The sequence below is a fragment of the Scyliorhinus canicula genome, chromosome 1 (assembly GCF_902713615.1).
Source record: "Scyliorhinus canicula chromosome 1, sScyCan1.1, whole genome shotgun sequence".
Lineage (NCBI taxonomy): Eukaryota > Metazoa > Chordata > Chondrichthyes > Carcharhiniformes > Scyliorhinidae > Scyliorhinus > Scyliorhinus canicula.
In genome coordinates this window covers 237,591,592-237,606,488 of record NC_052146.1, presented here as the reverse complement: position 1 = coordinate 237,606,488, position 14,897 = coordinate 237,591,592, and the positions used below count along the sequence as shown (strand labels likewise).

The following is a 14,897-nucleotide window of genomic DNA, read 5'->3' as shown; positions in this document are numbered from 1 at the left end:
TTATGGAAATATAAGAGGACAGAATGCATTACTTTAAAACCATCCTGTCCCAATTGACCCCCATCTTCCAAATCCACTTCACCTAAAGACAACACTTTGTCTTGAATCACTCTATGCAATGCCATAGGAGATTACTTAGTATTTAATTAATAAAATGCTTTTCATTACCTCCACAGCACTCCAACACAGTGACAATCTAAAATGTCATCTATAAATGCCATTTCTGGATTGATGTTAGCAGCTTCTGTACATGTACTGGAAAGTTTTTCCATTTTTTGTTTGCTTTATTTCCCCAACCTCTACTTGTTAGTATGCCGATGACTTGAACAGATCAACTCTCACTCTTCTCTTTTCCGGAGAAGAGCTCTAGCCTGTTTAGCCTTTCCTCAAAGTATGCTCTTTTAGTTCTGGATATTAGACTGGAAAGTCTTTCCAAAAACTTGCGACAGTACTTCAAAATCCTTTTTAGTAACTTAATAAACAGAACTATGTACATGACTCTCAATATGGTCCAACCAAGGTTCTATAGACGTTTAACACAATTTCTCTGCTCTTGAATTCTAAATCTTTTGGACGGAATCCAATTTTTTTTGTGGTTTTGATAACCTGGTTACTATTTTTAAAATAGTTTGTGAATTTGTACCCATACATCGCTATCCTGCTTTATCTTATTGAAGGTACATTGGAACACCAACACTTGGAAGTTCCCATCCAAGTCACTCACCATCATGACTTGGCAATATATCACCATTCCTTCACTATTGCTGGGTCAAAATCCTGGAACTCCCTCCCTAACAGCATTGTGGGTGCACCTACACCACATGGACTGCAGCAGTTCAAAAAGGCAGCTCACCACCACCTTCACAAGGGCAATCAGGGATGGGCAATGAATGTTGGGCTAGCCAGCAAATTCCACATGTCGAATAAATTAATAACACATTTTATTTCTCCGAGCAAAATTCACCACCATACACTTACATATGTACTCCGCAAGTTTGTTATTTTCTTAACATTTTGTTACAGCCTTCCTCAGTATTAACCATATGCACAACACCACGGGCGGAATTCTCCGCTCCCGCGATGAATCGGGAAGGCCGTCGTGAACTTGGCCGAGTTTCACGATGGCCTCGGAGGCCGCTCCTCGCACCTTATTCACCCCCACCCGGGGGGCTAGGAGAGGCGCTCCGTAAATCTCGGCTGCCGGGCCTTGACGCTTGCGTCAAGGTGGCGCGCCGAGAATGACGCGACGGCGGTTGCCGTCTTCCCCTCCGCTGCCCCGCAAGACGTGGCGGAGGGAAAAGAGTGCGTCCCTTTGAGACGCCAGCCCGACGATCGGTGGGCACCAATCGAGGGCCAGTCCCCTCCCGAGCACGGCCGTGGTGCTCACTCCCCTCTCCGCCCCCCACAAGCTTCAATCGAGCATTTGGCGCCCATGTTCACGACGGCAGCGACCAGGTGTGGTTGCCACCGTCGTGAACCGGTCGGGAACGGCAGGCCGCTCGGCCCATCCGGGCCGGAGAATCGCCGGTTGCCGTGAAAAACGTCGAGCGCCGATTCTTCCGAACGGGGGTGGGAGAATCGCGGGGGGCGCCAGGGGGGCGTGACGTGAGTCGCCCGGCCCTCCCGCGATTCTCCCACTCAGCGTGGGGAGCGGAGAATCGCGCCCCATACCTCTCATTGGCAAATTTGAATATTGTCCTTCCAATCTGGCCAGTAGTCAGGGACAGGAGAGCATGACTGTCTATGAGGCAGAAGAGGACCCAGAGGGCAGGAGTGTCAGCCTCTTCAATTGTCCAACAGGTTGAGGTTCTCTTAGCTTGTTTGGATGAGAATGGTGGCTGCAGGGTAGATGAGCTGTGTTATTGTTGTGGACCTGAACCCCAATTTAGGTTAAGACCTCAGACTAAAATCCAATAATTTTCATTTGGTAAAACTGTGAGGAAATGTTACTGCACCACAGGAGTGATAACGTTGGTCAGCAAATAGCTTAATTGTTAAAACAAACTTTAAATTTGAACGCAGAATTAAGCACATTAGCAACAAAAATAGCGTTACAGTTAACAGATACAACATCTCAACTTGTTTCCTGAAACCTGCCTCTATGTTACAATTAAGTAAACCCATATATTTCAAATACTATTTATATATTCAATTAACGACCAGGTTTTATTTGCTTATTTTGATGCAGAGTCCTCGGAGTGATAAACCTTTTAGGACCGAACTGAAAACCCTTCTGCTGAGCTTAGAGTCCTGTAGGCAACTGCCTTTTCGGACAGACCTAGCCCCACTCATTAGCAATTTTGTTACACTCAAAGCACACAGCATTATTTTGCTTACTGTAACAGGATGTGCCTTAACTGGTTCAGCCAGGACCAAACACAATAACCTCACTGTTAATCACAGCTCTAGCAGTCATACTGTCTGCATGCATTTTAACCCAGGTTTTAATAATATTACTGCAAAAATATAAACAATAAAACCTGATAATTTCTTATATTAATCACAGCTGACTGACTATGGTACAGGGAGTCATTCAAGTGGGAGGAGCACATAAGAATATATGATAGTAGGGGACAGTATTTGTTGTGTTCCAAGTAATTGTACAATAAATACCTGACTGTGTTTCTCTACTTTGACTGATATTTTCCCTGTAAATAACTATTTGCTTTATGGAGATAAAAATAATAATTCCATTGTTGTATCATTATAATGAAACTATAAATGTCAGAAGGCAGTACATTCGGTTCCCTAGCATAAAATCGGAACATTTAAATACACATTTTCATATGCACAGTTTCGTTACCACCTTCACCCCAGTATCATTCTTCAGCTGAAAACGCAATCCAGTGACCTCTTCTTAAACTGTTGCAAAAACAATGTCACCCTTGATTAAATTATAAAAAGGTGCTCAAAGGTTAATTGAAGAGGACTTGAATCTTATTTTCTCTCATCCCTATTAAGCAGAATGCCTCTGATGAGGGCATAGTAGGGACTGAAAAATTCTAATATGAAGAATTGGGGGCAAAAACCTAATATACTGAATACTAAGTTATCACTTAACTGATACCAACATATACCATAGTACTGTCTTAAAACATGGATTTCATAGAATTTCCTAAAATTTACAGTGACGAAGGAGGCCATTCAGCCCAGCCGAGTCTGCACTGGCCCTTACAAAGAGCACCCTACTCAAGCCCACGTCTCTACCCTATCTCCGTAACCCAGTAACCCCCAATTAACCTTTTTGGACACCAAGAGCAATTTAACATGGCCAATCCACCTAACCCGCACATCTTTGGATTGTGGGAGGAAACCGGAGCACCCGGAGGAAACCCACGCAGACACGGGTTGAACGTGCAGACTCCGCACAGACAGCGACCCAAACCGGGAATCGAACCTGGGTCCCTGGAGCTGTGAAACAACTGTGGTAACCACTATGCTACCGTGCTGCCCAAGGGGGAGGGGAAGAGAAATTAAAATGCACAAAATGTTAACATTTTGTAAATGCTTTAGAAAAACACAAAAGCAGCAAAAAGTATTACCTAGTATAAGATGAAGTTTGGTGTCTGTCTGGAAGGCATAATGCAATGTGACCAGAAAAGGAGACTGCCGAATATGCTCTAACACCTGCCGTTCTGTCTTGATGTGTTCGGTTGTTTTTGCTTTTTGTACAATGGAAGCCTTCTTAAGCACTTTCATTGCATAGAGTTTGTTTGCATCATGGCCACTGATTTTTCTGACCAGGAAAACTTTCCCATATGCTGCAAGACACAAGAAAAATATGTTTAATAATTATAAAGTATCATAGCTGCTCTACCCTAGTCATTAAAAAATAATGGTCATTAATTATTCCATAACAGAGTAATAGACATGCAAGATTGTCTTATAGGTCACAAAGTTGCAAAGCATGATAGCTCTTCAATATGCTACACCATCAAATTAACCTCATCATGGTCACTCTTGAAAACCTGTGAAGTGGTGCATGACAGTAATGTGTTTTCACCCTCCCTTCCTTATACATTTTGTTACCACACCCTGGGCCGGTGCGCGGTCAATCCTAGTCCCACTTGACCCAGAGTCGCCACATGGTTGAAATTAACTTTCATTTTTAAAATACCTGAGGTCTTCGGCTGCCCAATAACAGTCACCAAGTTTGTAAATTTGAACACAATTAACACTAACTATAATTAAATAGGCAACAAATAGAACTGGTTAACTACTATCTAATCTCTAACCCCCTCTACATACACATACACCCACATGGGGAGGAGAGATGTAAAATAATGATGAAAGTAAAAGGATAAGAGCCTTTGTTTTGATGGACATCTTCCAGTTAAGTTTCTTCTCAAGTCTAAGCTTTCAGATGGATGGTGGGCGCGATTCTCCGCCCCCCACGACGGGTCAGAGAATAGCGGGAGGGCCTTCCCGACATTTTTCCCGACCTCCCGCTATTCTTAGCGAAGTTCGCTAAGCCTGCGATGCCAAGGTTCACGGGGCCCCGCTGCTAGCCCCAACCGGGGAGCAGAATCGGGTCCCGGGAGGGGGCGCGGAGGCTGCCGTGAAACACGGCCAGTTGTTGGCAGCCTTCACGACTCTCCGCATTTGCGGAGAATCGCGCCCGTTATCTTTTCTTTCAGGTTGTAACGGTTTTCACTGTAGATTCACAGAAATAGCAGGCTGCCAGCATTTGAGAGAGAGAGCAGAGAGAGAAAAGAGAGGAGAGAGAAAGGAGAGGGGAGGAGAGAGAGAGAGCTGCTTCCACCTGGAGGGTCCAGTGGCTTCTCTCCACGAGAAAAACCATACCTGACAGGAACAATTTGCTATCGGTTGCCAGGCAGAATACCATCCCTGGCCAATCCAATGGCTACCAGGCAACCTATCGAAACAAACCCCGTCCAAATCTCTTGGGTGCCATAAAGTCTCTGTTCTTCTGCCCAAAATATAAAACTTTATAACACAGTGTATAATTTTGACACTTTGAGTTCCTTACTTCCTCTGCTCGACTAAAAGTATGTCTCCATTAACCATCCAAGCACCATAAACTCTGAAGACAAAATAAAAGAAACAAGAACCAAGGGAATCAACAGGAAGGGCCCTTACAATTGCTGAAAAGCATTTAGGCTCTCCTGTGTGCCCACACCAATGCTGAGATCAGGAAGAAAGAGTACTGGGAGCTACTACCAAGAACTGATATTCAAATCTACTCTGCGACACAGTGGGCGGAATTCTCCGCTCCCAGGAAAAATCGGGAGGACGTTCGTGAACTCAGCCGAGTTTCACGACGGCCTCGGAGGCCGCTCCTCGCCCCCTATTCTCCCCTCCCGGCGGGGCTAGGAGCGGCGCTCCGTAACTCTTGGCCGCAGGGGCGTCGCGCCAAGAATGACGCGGCCCGTGTGCCTAATGACGTCAGCCGCGCATGCGCCGGTTGGCCGGCTCCAACCCGTGCATGCGCGGCTGACGTCATGATGCTGACGGCACGAATCCGCGCATGCGCAGTGGCCGTCTTTCCCCTCAGCCGCCCCGCAAGACGTGGTGGCTTGATCTTGCGGGGCGGCGGAGGGGAAATAGTGCGTCCGATTTGGACGCTGGCCCGACGATCGGTGGGCACCGATCGCGGGCCTGTCCCCTCCCGAGCACAGTCGTGGTGCTCTTTCCTTGCTAGGCCACCTACAAGCCCCAAACGGGCTTCTCACTCCCGTTTCACGACGGCAGCGACCAGGTGTGTTTGCCGCTGTCGTGAAACGGCCGCGAATGGCAGGCCGCTCGGCCCATCCGGGTCGGAGAATCGCCGTTCGCCCTCAAAAACGGCGAGCGGCGATTCTTCCGAGCCGGGGGGGGGGGGGGGGGGGGGAATCGCGGGGGCGCCAGGGTTGCATGAAATTTGTCGGGGGGGGGCCCTCCCGCGATTCTCCCACCCGGTGTGGGGAGCGGAGAATCCCGCCCAATGCATTTATAACAATAATGTGTGCTACTGGGGTGCCAATATTTATTTTATCGTAGATATGCAATGTTGACTATTTGAGCAAAAAGCTCACTGTATCTCAGTATCATGGAATGTCAAATTCATTGCAATCTGTACTGTTTGTACTCACTTTACATTCTTAATTTGTCTGAGAGAAACATAGTATGAAACCTATCCTGTAACTAACTAATTCTATTATTTCACCAAAACGTTCTAATATTGGTGATCCAATGCACTACAGCTGATTGCAGGACAGCTCTTGATACCTCAGCATTTTATTCAGTGATAACCCCACTCATGCAAACCACAATGATCCCTACTGCCGATTTCTGACCAGCAACTACTGTTGAAATGCATGTTCTGAGGTATGGGCCCCAATTTTGTACACATTGGGCTGAATTATTTGGCCCTGTCACAAAGGGGGTGGGTTGGTAAACACATCAAGCCTTTCAAAAGTCCACTGACATCAATGGAAGTTGAAAATCCCATCGGTGAAAAATTCCACCCATTGTTTGTGTGCGATCGGCGGGTCTGGAAGCAGATATCAAAATATTTTCCACAAATTGCAACTGATACACGATTTCATGCTGGTTGGCCCTCTTCCCTCCTTCTAGAATGAGTGCCTGCACACTGTATTGGAGGCAGTGAGTGCCTGGCATAACATACTCATGCCACGATGAAATATAGTCATGATATAGTGCAGCTCATATGGACCAGCATCACAAAATGTTCAATGATCTTCACCACTCTGCAAGAGTGAGCACTGAATTGGCATGAAACTGTGTATAGAAGTCTTGAAGGGTGGCTGTTCATTGTGGCATTTAGGGGTGAAAGATGCAGAGTACACATATACCTGTGCCAGCCAAGACTGGGAGACGTACCCATTAACCTGAGTGCACTGAAGAGTGAGCTGTGCTAATCTGATGGGCAGCTCCACCTGGTTCTCTGGGACACAGGGGAGCATCATGCGGCTGATATGGTGTTGCAGGTAAAGGGTCGAGTAATGCAAGGTTTTTCCAAAGTGCAGGTCACGACCCTCAGGTGGGTCGCAGGAAGAGTTTGGGGAGGGGGAGTCGCAGAGCGATTAGTGGCACTGTTCCCGCAGTGGTCCCGATCATGGGAGAAGCGCCCAAAGAAAAGTGGTGAGTGAAAAATTCCTTTAACATTGTGACCTCAGAGTCAGTTATTAACTTAGAGCTGACTCCAAATTAAAAGACTACGCTGCTCTAGTTGACCTGTGATACCACCATAAAAACACGGCAAAAGCCCATGAGGCTGTCAACATTTCGGAGCAGCAATTCTGAGGAGCGTTCAGTGCTGAGTAAAATGAGTGTTTTGTTGCTATTGCCCTTCACAGCGACCTATTTTATTTTCCGTTTTCATAAAGATGAAGACAGCACAAAAGGAACTGGCTGAAATCTGCACCCGATATGCACGTTGTCCTCTCCTCCTTTGAACCTGATTCTAGATTGTGAAGTCCAGGCTCTCCTCTTGTATTAAAGATAAGCAAACGTGGCATGTGTTGCGAAGGTCGGCTGGCATGGATCTTGCCGGTTGGTCAAAGTGGGTTCTGGGAAAAAAAGTTTTAAAAACACTGAAGTAACAAATTCACTTTTGTCCATGCAGGAAGAGAAGTCATAGTGCTGTGGAATCCAGGTGGACCGGTGGTAGTGAGACAATCTGCTCATATTGAGCAAGTTTCAGATGAAATGCGAGCATGGAGCAAGGTCCTCAGGTCTCAAAGAGGAAGGGATCGCTGAGTAAGGAAACAGTGGACATGTGAAAGAGTGAGGTAGTTTAACGTAATGTAGGATAGTGTTCTCTCCACTGAAAAGATCAAACCAAGAGTCCCAATTGCTCATCCTATCACAATGCCAAAGTGCATCGTCCATGGTGTCAACAAACCATCTTCTATGCACAGTCCCTTTATGATGGTGATGATGATGATACCTACTGACATAGTATTTTTCCCTCAGATGCGCCATCCTCAAGATGTGCAGCCAGGCACTGAAATCGGGTTCGGCATGGGGGCAGTGAACCCAATTTCACGATGAAATCGGACCGACCGATTCTCCCTCAGATGTGCCATCCTCAAGGTGTGTCAAAGATCCGGGGCTGGATTCTTTGCAGCCAGGCACCGAAATCGCGTTCGGCACGGGGCAGAGAATCCAATTTCACGATGAAATTGGGCCCGCTGATTCTCCGGGACCCAAGAATCATGATTGCGGAGTACTCCACGCGGCTGGAGGCCATTGACAAGAGGCCAACCCAGTGATCCTATGCTCCAGACCGGCCGAGTTCCCAATGGCATTGGACTAACCACCTATTGCCGGTCGGGATGTTGGCGTGTCTGCGGCCACCCTGGTGGGGGGCGGGGGATCGGACAACAGGGGGGGCCTTTTAGGCGGCCGGGGTCGGATGCTTGGGCGTGCGGCTGATCGGGGGGGGATCTAGTTTTTATGTGTGGCTCCGCGTTCTGAGTCTGCCATGGCGCTCTGCGCAGCCGCTGGACACCCCCGCCGTGTGTATGCACGGACTCAAAACCGGAAGTGCAGGGGCCCATATCTGCAGCTAAAGCTGCGTGAATTACTCTGGGTCCCTGCTAGCCCCCTGCAAGGCTGTGAATTTGCACCACTTATTCCCAGGAATCCCCAGAGTAAAACACAAGCATTTTTATGTCTGCGAGGGGACATAGTCCCATTTTTGGGAGAATCCAGCACCGCAGCGGGATCTCCACCCCGGTGATTTTCCTTTCCTCTGGACCGCTGACCACATTCAGGGCGCTCTGCTCAGACACGGTCAGGGGCCGCATGTCCGGCGGACCCCCTCCAATTTTCTCCTGCTTTCGGTGGTTATGGCCGGCTTTCCCCTGGGAGGGTGGAGGAAGTGGAAAACAGAAAACGAGTGTTACACAGTCTGACGCATGCAGCCCAGGGGTGGGTAGTTGGTGGCCTCAGGGGCCAGGGAGCCTGGCCATGGCGGCCGCTATGGGTGCTGCCATGTAGTGCAGGGTGCGGGGAGCGGAGGGTTGGGGTTACAGTTGTGAGGGATGGGGTTAGTGCTAGGGACACGGTGCTACCTACTCACCCTGATGGTCCTGAGGAGATTGTGCTGTTTCTTCCAGGACTGCAGGCTGGTCTGGATGGTGTTCCTTGTGGCGCTCACCACCTCTGCCACCTGCGCCCAGGTATGGCGAACAGCGGCAGCCTTCTTTCTGGGCTTGGGTACAGGGTGGCCTGCCTCGTTTCCACTAAGTCCAAAAGGGTCTCTAGCTTTGCATCAGTGAATCGTGGCACCGCTCTCCTTGCTGCCATGTTGTTGGCTGGGATGGTGTGGGTGGGAAATGTAGTGTGTATATGCAGCTGCAACTTGTCAGCCTCCTGAGTGTCAATTGCACCGTTTCTAATTGGAATCAATTGTGTTCCACGTGGCGCCAGTGCTGGTCCCTCCTTCGCTGAATCTGGCCAGGTGCGACGCCATTTTTGCTGTCATGAAAGTCCACGAATCCTGCCCCGGCGTCAACACATGTCTCAGGAGAATCTTGCCCTTGAGGTTTATATCATCTGAACAGTGTATCTGTTTGACGGAGCTTGGGCAACAGATTGGGAAACACTGCATAGTTCTCCTGCTAACCCTTGAAGGAATCAGGGGCGAGAAAATTCAGGGCCAAAGTCAACTTAAGAGCCACTGGCACATCAGGCGGTCACCGGCAAAGTCGAGGTGATCTCTGGGCCAATCATGTGGCAAATCTGTCACAGTCTCCCAAAAGAGGTGAGAGGTGGTGCCTCTGTCAGCACTTTACCTCCTGCATGTCCAGGTAGCTGGAGCACTTCCTGTAGACTCTCGCTGCAGGATAACAGCGTCTTCTTTAGACTCTTCCACCTTGCACTCTTGCTGGTCCTGCACCTCAGGTGCTTGCACCTCGCTTTCCACAGGTCATTCTGCAGGATGCTGCTTGTGGACACCAGTCCGAGTCTCCCTTCTGGGCCTTTCCCCCCTCAGAGGAGGGTCTCCCTCCAGCAGAGTAAACAATCCCCATTTGCTGGAACACAGATGGCACAAAATGGTGCCCAGAACATAGAACATACAGTGCAGAAGGAGGCCATTCGCCCATCGAGTCTGCACCAACCCACTTAAGCCCTCACTTCCACCCTATCCCCGTAACCCAATAACGCCTCCCAATCTTTTTGGTCATTACGGGCAATTTATCATGACCAATCCACCTAACCTGCATGTCTTTGGACTGTGGGAGGAAACCGGAGCACCCGGAGGAAACCCACTCAAACACGGAGAGAACGTGTAGACTCCGCACAGACAGTGACCCAGCAGGGAATCGAACCTGGGACCCTGGCGCTGTAAAGACACAGTGCTCTCCACAATGCTATCCACTTGTGCCCAAGGGGCGAAAAGCCTCCAAGAAAGCTTGTAGGCTAAAGAGTCCTCCAGAAAGCACAGAAATGCAATTAACTGTCAGAAAAGCACCTTCACCTAACTGTTACCTCAACTTATACCTACTCAAGCTTCTGGGCAAGTATCGCATCCTAGATTGAGTTTAAAATCAAAACATGATTGCCGCCTACCCGTGTGGCCCGAGCACTGGCTGTTAAATCTCATGGGTCAAATAAAATTCAAAACAATTGCCTTTTTAATGTGCTTAATTTCCTGTTTAATTGTTGGTGGACATATTTCAGGCTTCCATGCAAGCCCATCAATCACAATATGGTACGGCAGTGCAATGATGTTGGGATGTGCGGCCAATGTTTTCTCGCATAATTTCACGTGAGTTTAGGTCGGCCCCACACCAGATTTGGCAAAGTAAAATTCTGGCTACGGTTTTGCTATTATGTCTCCTTGAGGTCAAATGGCCTGTTAACAATCGCAGGTGAATAATGCCTAATTAGGTAAAGTACGGGAGTGCCCACCTGGTGCCCACTGAACTGTTCCAGAGGAAGAGGTCATTCTCTCAGTTAATATGTGCATTAACAGGAATTTTTTTGCAGACTTTTATTTTATTCTGCAAATCCTTGTTGAAACCACTATGTTATGCAGACATTTTATTAGCTGGTTAAACTGATAACTGGTCTCAGTTGGAAACAATACAATTGGCCTTTGTGCCATTAGGTTGGTCAAGGAAAAATCAGCCAGTTATGCTCCCAAACATTGGCAACGATCTCTGTAGAAACTCTCTCTGTGTTGATATCAGCGAGGTTAGGATCCGGCTTGACTATGACAATACTAAAATCTGTTAGCCTTGTGAAAGAAAATGATGACACTGAATGCATGTTGGGTGATTTAAAAAAAAATAATGGCAGTTGGCCAAACAACTTGTTTTCCAAGGGTGTGTTTGCACTGTGTCTAGTGTACACAGCTGCTCTTTTGTGGATAGGGCATATATGTCTGAAGAAAGTAATTATGCTTTTAACCTGTCCTTCTCCACTCCCATTTTGTAAGTAATTTCTCCATATAGTTAATATTGCTGTTGTATCTATAAAATCTCGGATACTTCGACCAGTGTATTAATCAAAAGTTTAGTTTTACCCAGATATCTTTATGGACGAGGTAAACAAACGACAACACAAATCTAAAGTTCAACCAAGTTTATTTAACACAATAATATTAATCCATAAATTATCGCAATAACATTCATTAATAGTCCCACGATTCGTGATACTACCTGTGCAGAAGGACTCAGTTGAGCCGCAGGTCCGATTCTGAGTCTCTCGTTCCTCAGGGTCGTCGTTGGGAAGGAGGATCTCGCTGGCTGCTTCCTTCTGTCTCTCGTCGGTTTTCCAAATTGTCAAGGTCACCTCCATGGCGAGTCTTCGCTGTGGTGTGTCTTGGGGGTCTACCTTTACCCCCCTCCCTTTGCAACTTTCCAGAATCTTCTCTGGCCCTCGGCCAATTGGAGTCTCAAGAGGGTGTCCCAACACCCAATGGACTTGATGATGACTGCTTGACAAGACACCTGGGACCCACCCCTATGTGCCCATCTCCAGTTGTGTTTGCACGTAGCCGGTTACCATACAAGGGAACGGCGGGAACTCTGGGCGGCAGAAAGTCTGGCCTCGTCTGGGCAACCATAACAGATCGATGCATATGGATAGAGCCGATTATCTCCTGATGGATGATTGACAAGGCAGGCCCAGACATGTCCTGTCTTTAGTGTTTTGGATTTTGGTCAAGTTTGAATTCTCATCTGCTTGCCTGGAGTAGACTGCAGTTTGATTTAAAATGTCCAATTCTTAATTTAGTGTCCAATTTTATCGGGCCTAAAATCCAGGCCATTCCAGATCACCACATTTCTTAATGTCATAGCTATTTATATACAAGGAAAGGTTTGCTCTCAGGCATCAAACTCACTGTTCAACCAGATCAGTGGAGGACACTCGGTAGGTTTTGGGGATGGGGGGGTGGAATAGGTGTCCTCTTTTATGCCAGTCCATGACTCAGGGAAAGGCTCCCCCCAAAGGCATGGTTGACCCTGGAGATATGATGCCACTTTTGAAGGTGCATCCTCTTCCTTGTGGTCGCAAAGGGGTTTGCCTGGCTCATTACAATAAGTTTACCTGGTCTTCCTTCCTGAATTGGACAGCTATCCCGATCACAGCCTTGTAATTAGCTGGCACTGGTAAAATGCTGCCTCTGGGTCCGGACACTGGCTTACACAGGGCTAGCCCTGGCTTTCTGTCCTAGCATTGTACCATCTTCCTTTGTGGAAAAATTCAGATCTTTATTTCCAGGCTGCAGACTGGGGGGGAAAACTGTCAGCTCTCACCAGGCTGCATTCGGGGAGTAGAGCAGGAGAAATCCGAAGACTTGTGTGGAGATATCAGAAGAGTATAATCATAAGTCTTATACAGAAGAAGATAGGCAAGATTGATAGAGTTGTGGGTTTGGAATAGAATTGTGGTGGGTTGTGAAGCAGGTATTGTACAAGGGCAGTTGCCTCCAGTATCCAGTCTTGTTTGGCTTCCTTCAACCACTGGGTATCCAACCTGACCCAACACACCCAATTTTGAGGGTAAAGTTTCTCAGTGTTTCATGAACATATGCTGAAAATAGATCACACTTCATGGGTATAATTCTCACTTTTTTATTTCACTGATTTTCTTATAAGAACTAGGAGCAGGAGTAGGCCATCTGGCCCCTCGAGCCTGCTCCTCCATTCAATGAGATCATGGCTGATCTTTTGTGGACTCAGCTCCACTTTCCGGCCCGAACACCATAACCCTTAATCCCTTTATTCTTTAAAAAAACCATCTATCTTTATCTTAAAAACATTTAATGAAGGAGCCTCAACTGCTTCACTGGGCAAGGAATTCCATAGATTCACAACCCTTTGGATGAAGAAGTTCCTCCTAAACTCAGTCCTAAATCTACTTCCCCTTATTTTGAGGCTATGCCCCCAAGTTCTGCTTTCACCCGCCAGTGGAAACAACCTGCCCGCATCTATCCTATCTATTCCCTTCATAATTTTATCTATAAGATTCCCCCGCATCCTTCTAAATTCCAACGAGCACAGTCCCAGTCTACTCAACCTCCACTCGTAATCCAACCCCTTCAGCTCTGGGATTAACCTAGTGAATCTCCTCTGCACACCCTCCAGCGCCAGTACGTCCTTTCTCAACTAAGGAGACCAAAACTGAACACAATACTCCAGGTATGGCCTCACCAACACCTTATACAATTGCAGCATAACCTCCCTAGTCTTAAACTCCATCCCTCTAGCAATGAAGGACAAAATTCCATTTGCCTTCTTAATCACCTGTTGCACCTGTAAACCAACTTTCTGCGACTCATGCATCGCACACGCAGGTCTCTCTGCACAACAGCATGTTTTAATATTTTATCATTTAAATAAGAATCCGTTTTGCTGTTATTCCTACCAAAATGGATAACCTCACATTTGTCAACATTGTATTCCATCTGCCAGACCCTGGCCCATTCACTTAACCTATCCAAATCCCTCTGCAGACTTCCGGTATCCTCTGCACTTTTTGCTTTACCACACATCTTAGTGTCGTCTGCAAACTTGGACACATTGGGCGGTATTCTCCCCCTCCCCACGCCGGGTGGGAGAATTGCCGGGGCGCCACGCAAGATGTGCCACGCCGGCCCAACACCCGCACGCGATTCTCCCCCTCCTCAAACCAGCGCCGCGCGGATCGCGCCTGGCCGCTCGGAGAATCGCCGCTCGCCGTTTGAGGCGATCCTCCGGCCCGGATGGGCCGAGCGTCCGCTACGACATGACAGGTTCCCGCCGGCGCCGTCCACACCTGGTCGCTGCCAGCGGGAACTGTGCGGGAATGCTGGGGGGGGGGGGGGCGGCGGCCTGTGGGGAGGGGTAAGGAAGGGGTTCCTCCGATGGAGTCTGGCCCGCGATCGGGCCTCCTTTCCTCCGCAGCCCCGCAAGATCCATCTGCCATCTTCTTGCGGGGCGGCCTCGGGGAGGACGGCAACCGCGCATGCACGGGTGACGTCATTTACACGACGCCGGGCGCGTCATTTAAGCGGCGCTGCTTTTTACGCGGCACCAAGGCCCAGCACGCATAAAAGACGCGACCCCGCTCCTAGCCCCCCGGGGGCGGGAGAATAGGGGGATGGGAGCGGGCTCCGACGTTGGAGTGAATTACTCCAGTTTTCACTCCGGTGTCGGGGCTTTGTCTCCCTTTGGGAGAATCGTGCCCATTACCTTTGGTACCCAACTGCAAATCATCTATGTAAATTGTGAACAATTGTGGACCCAACACTGATCCCGGAGGGACACCACTAGCTACTGATTGCCAACCAGAGAAATACCCATTAATCCCCACTCTTGCTTTCTATTAATTAATCAATCCTCTATCCATGCCATTACTTTACCCTTAATGCCATGCATCCTTATCTTACGCAGCAAGCTTTTGTGTGGCACCTTGCCAAAGGCTTTCTGGATATC

At 48.2% G+C, this 14,897-nt stretch overlaps 1 protein-coding gene across 2 annotated transcripts in view; it reads right to left on the bottom strand.

Annotated features, from left to right (window-relative positions):
- Positions 1–14,897, bottom strand: part of LOC119972662 (ribosomal protein S6 kinase alpha-5-like) — a 163,350-nt gene that overhangs the window by 62,026 nt on the left and 86,427 nt on the right. For both annotated transcript variants that reach the window (XM_038809746.1, XM_038809736.1), the window contains exon 3: positions 3,543–3,761. In XM_038809746.1, the coding sequence (XP_038665674.1) occupies positions 3,543–3,761 (219 nt within the window). The remainder of the gene's footprint in view (positions 1–3,542; positions 3,762–14,897) is intronic.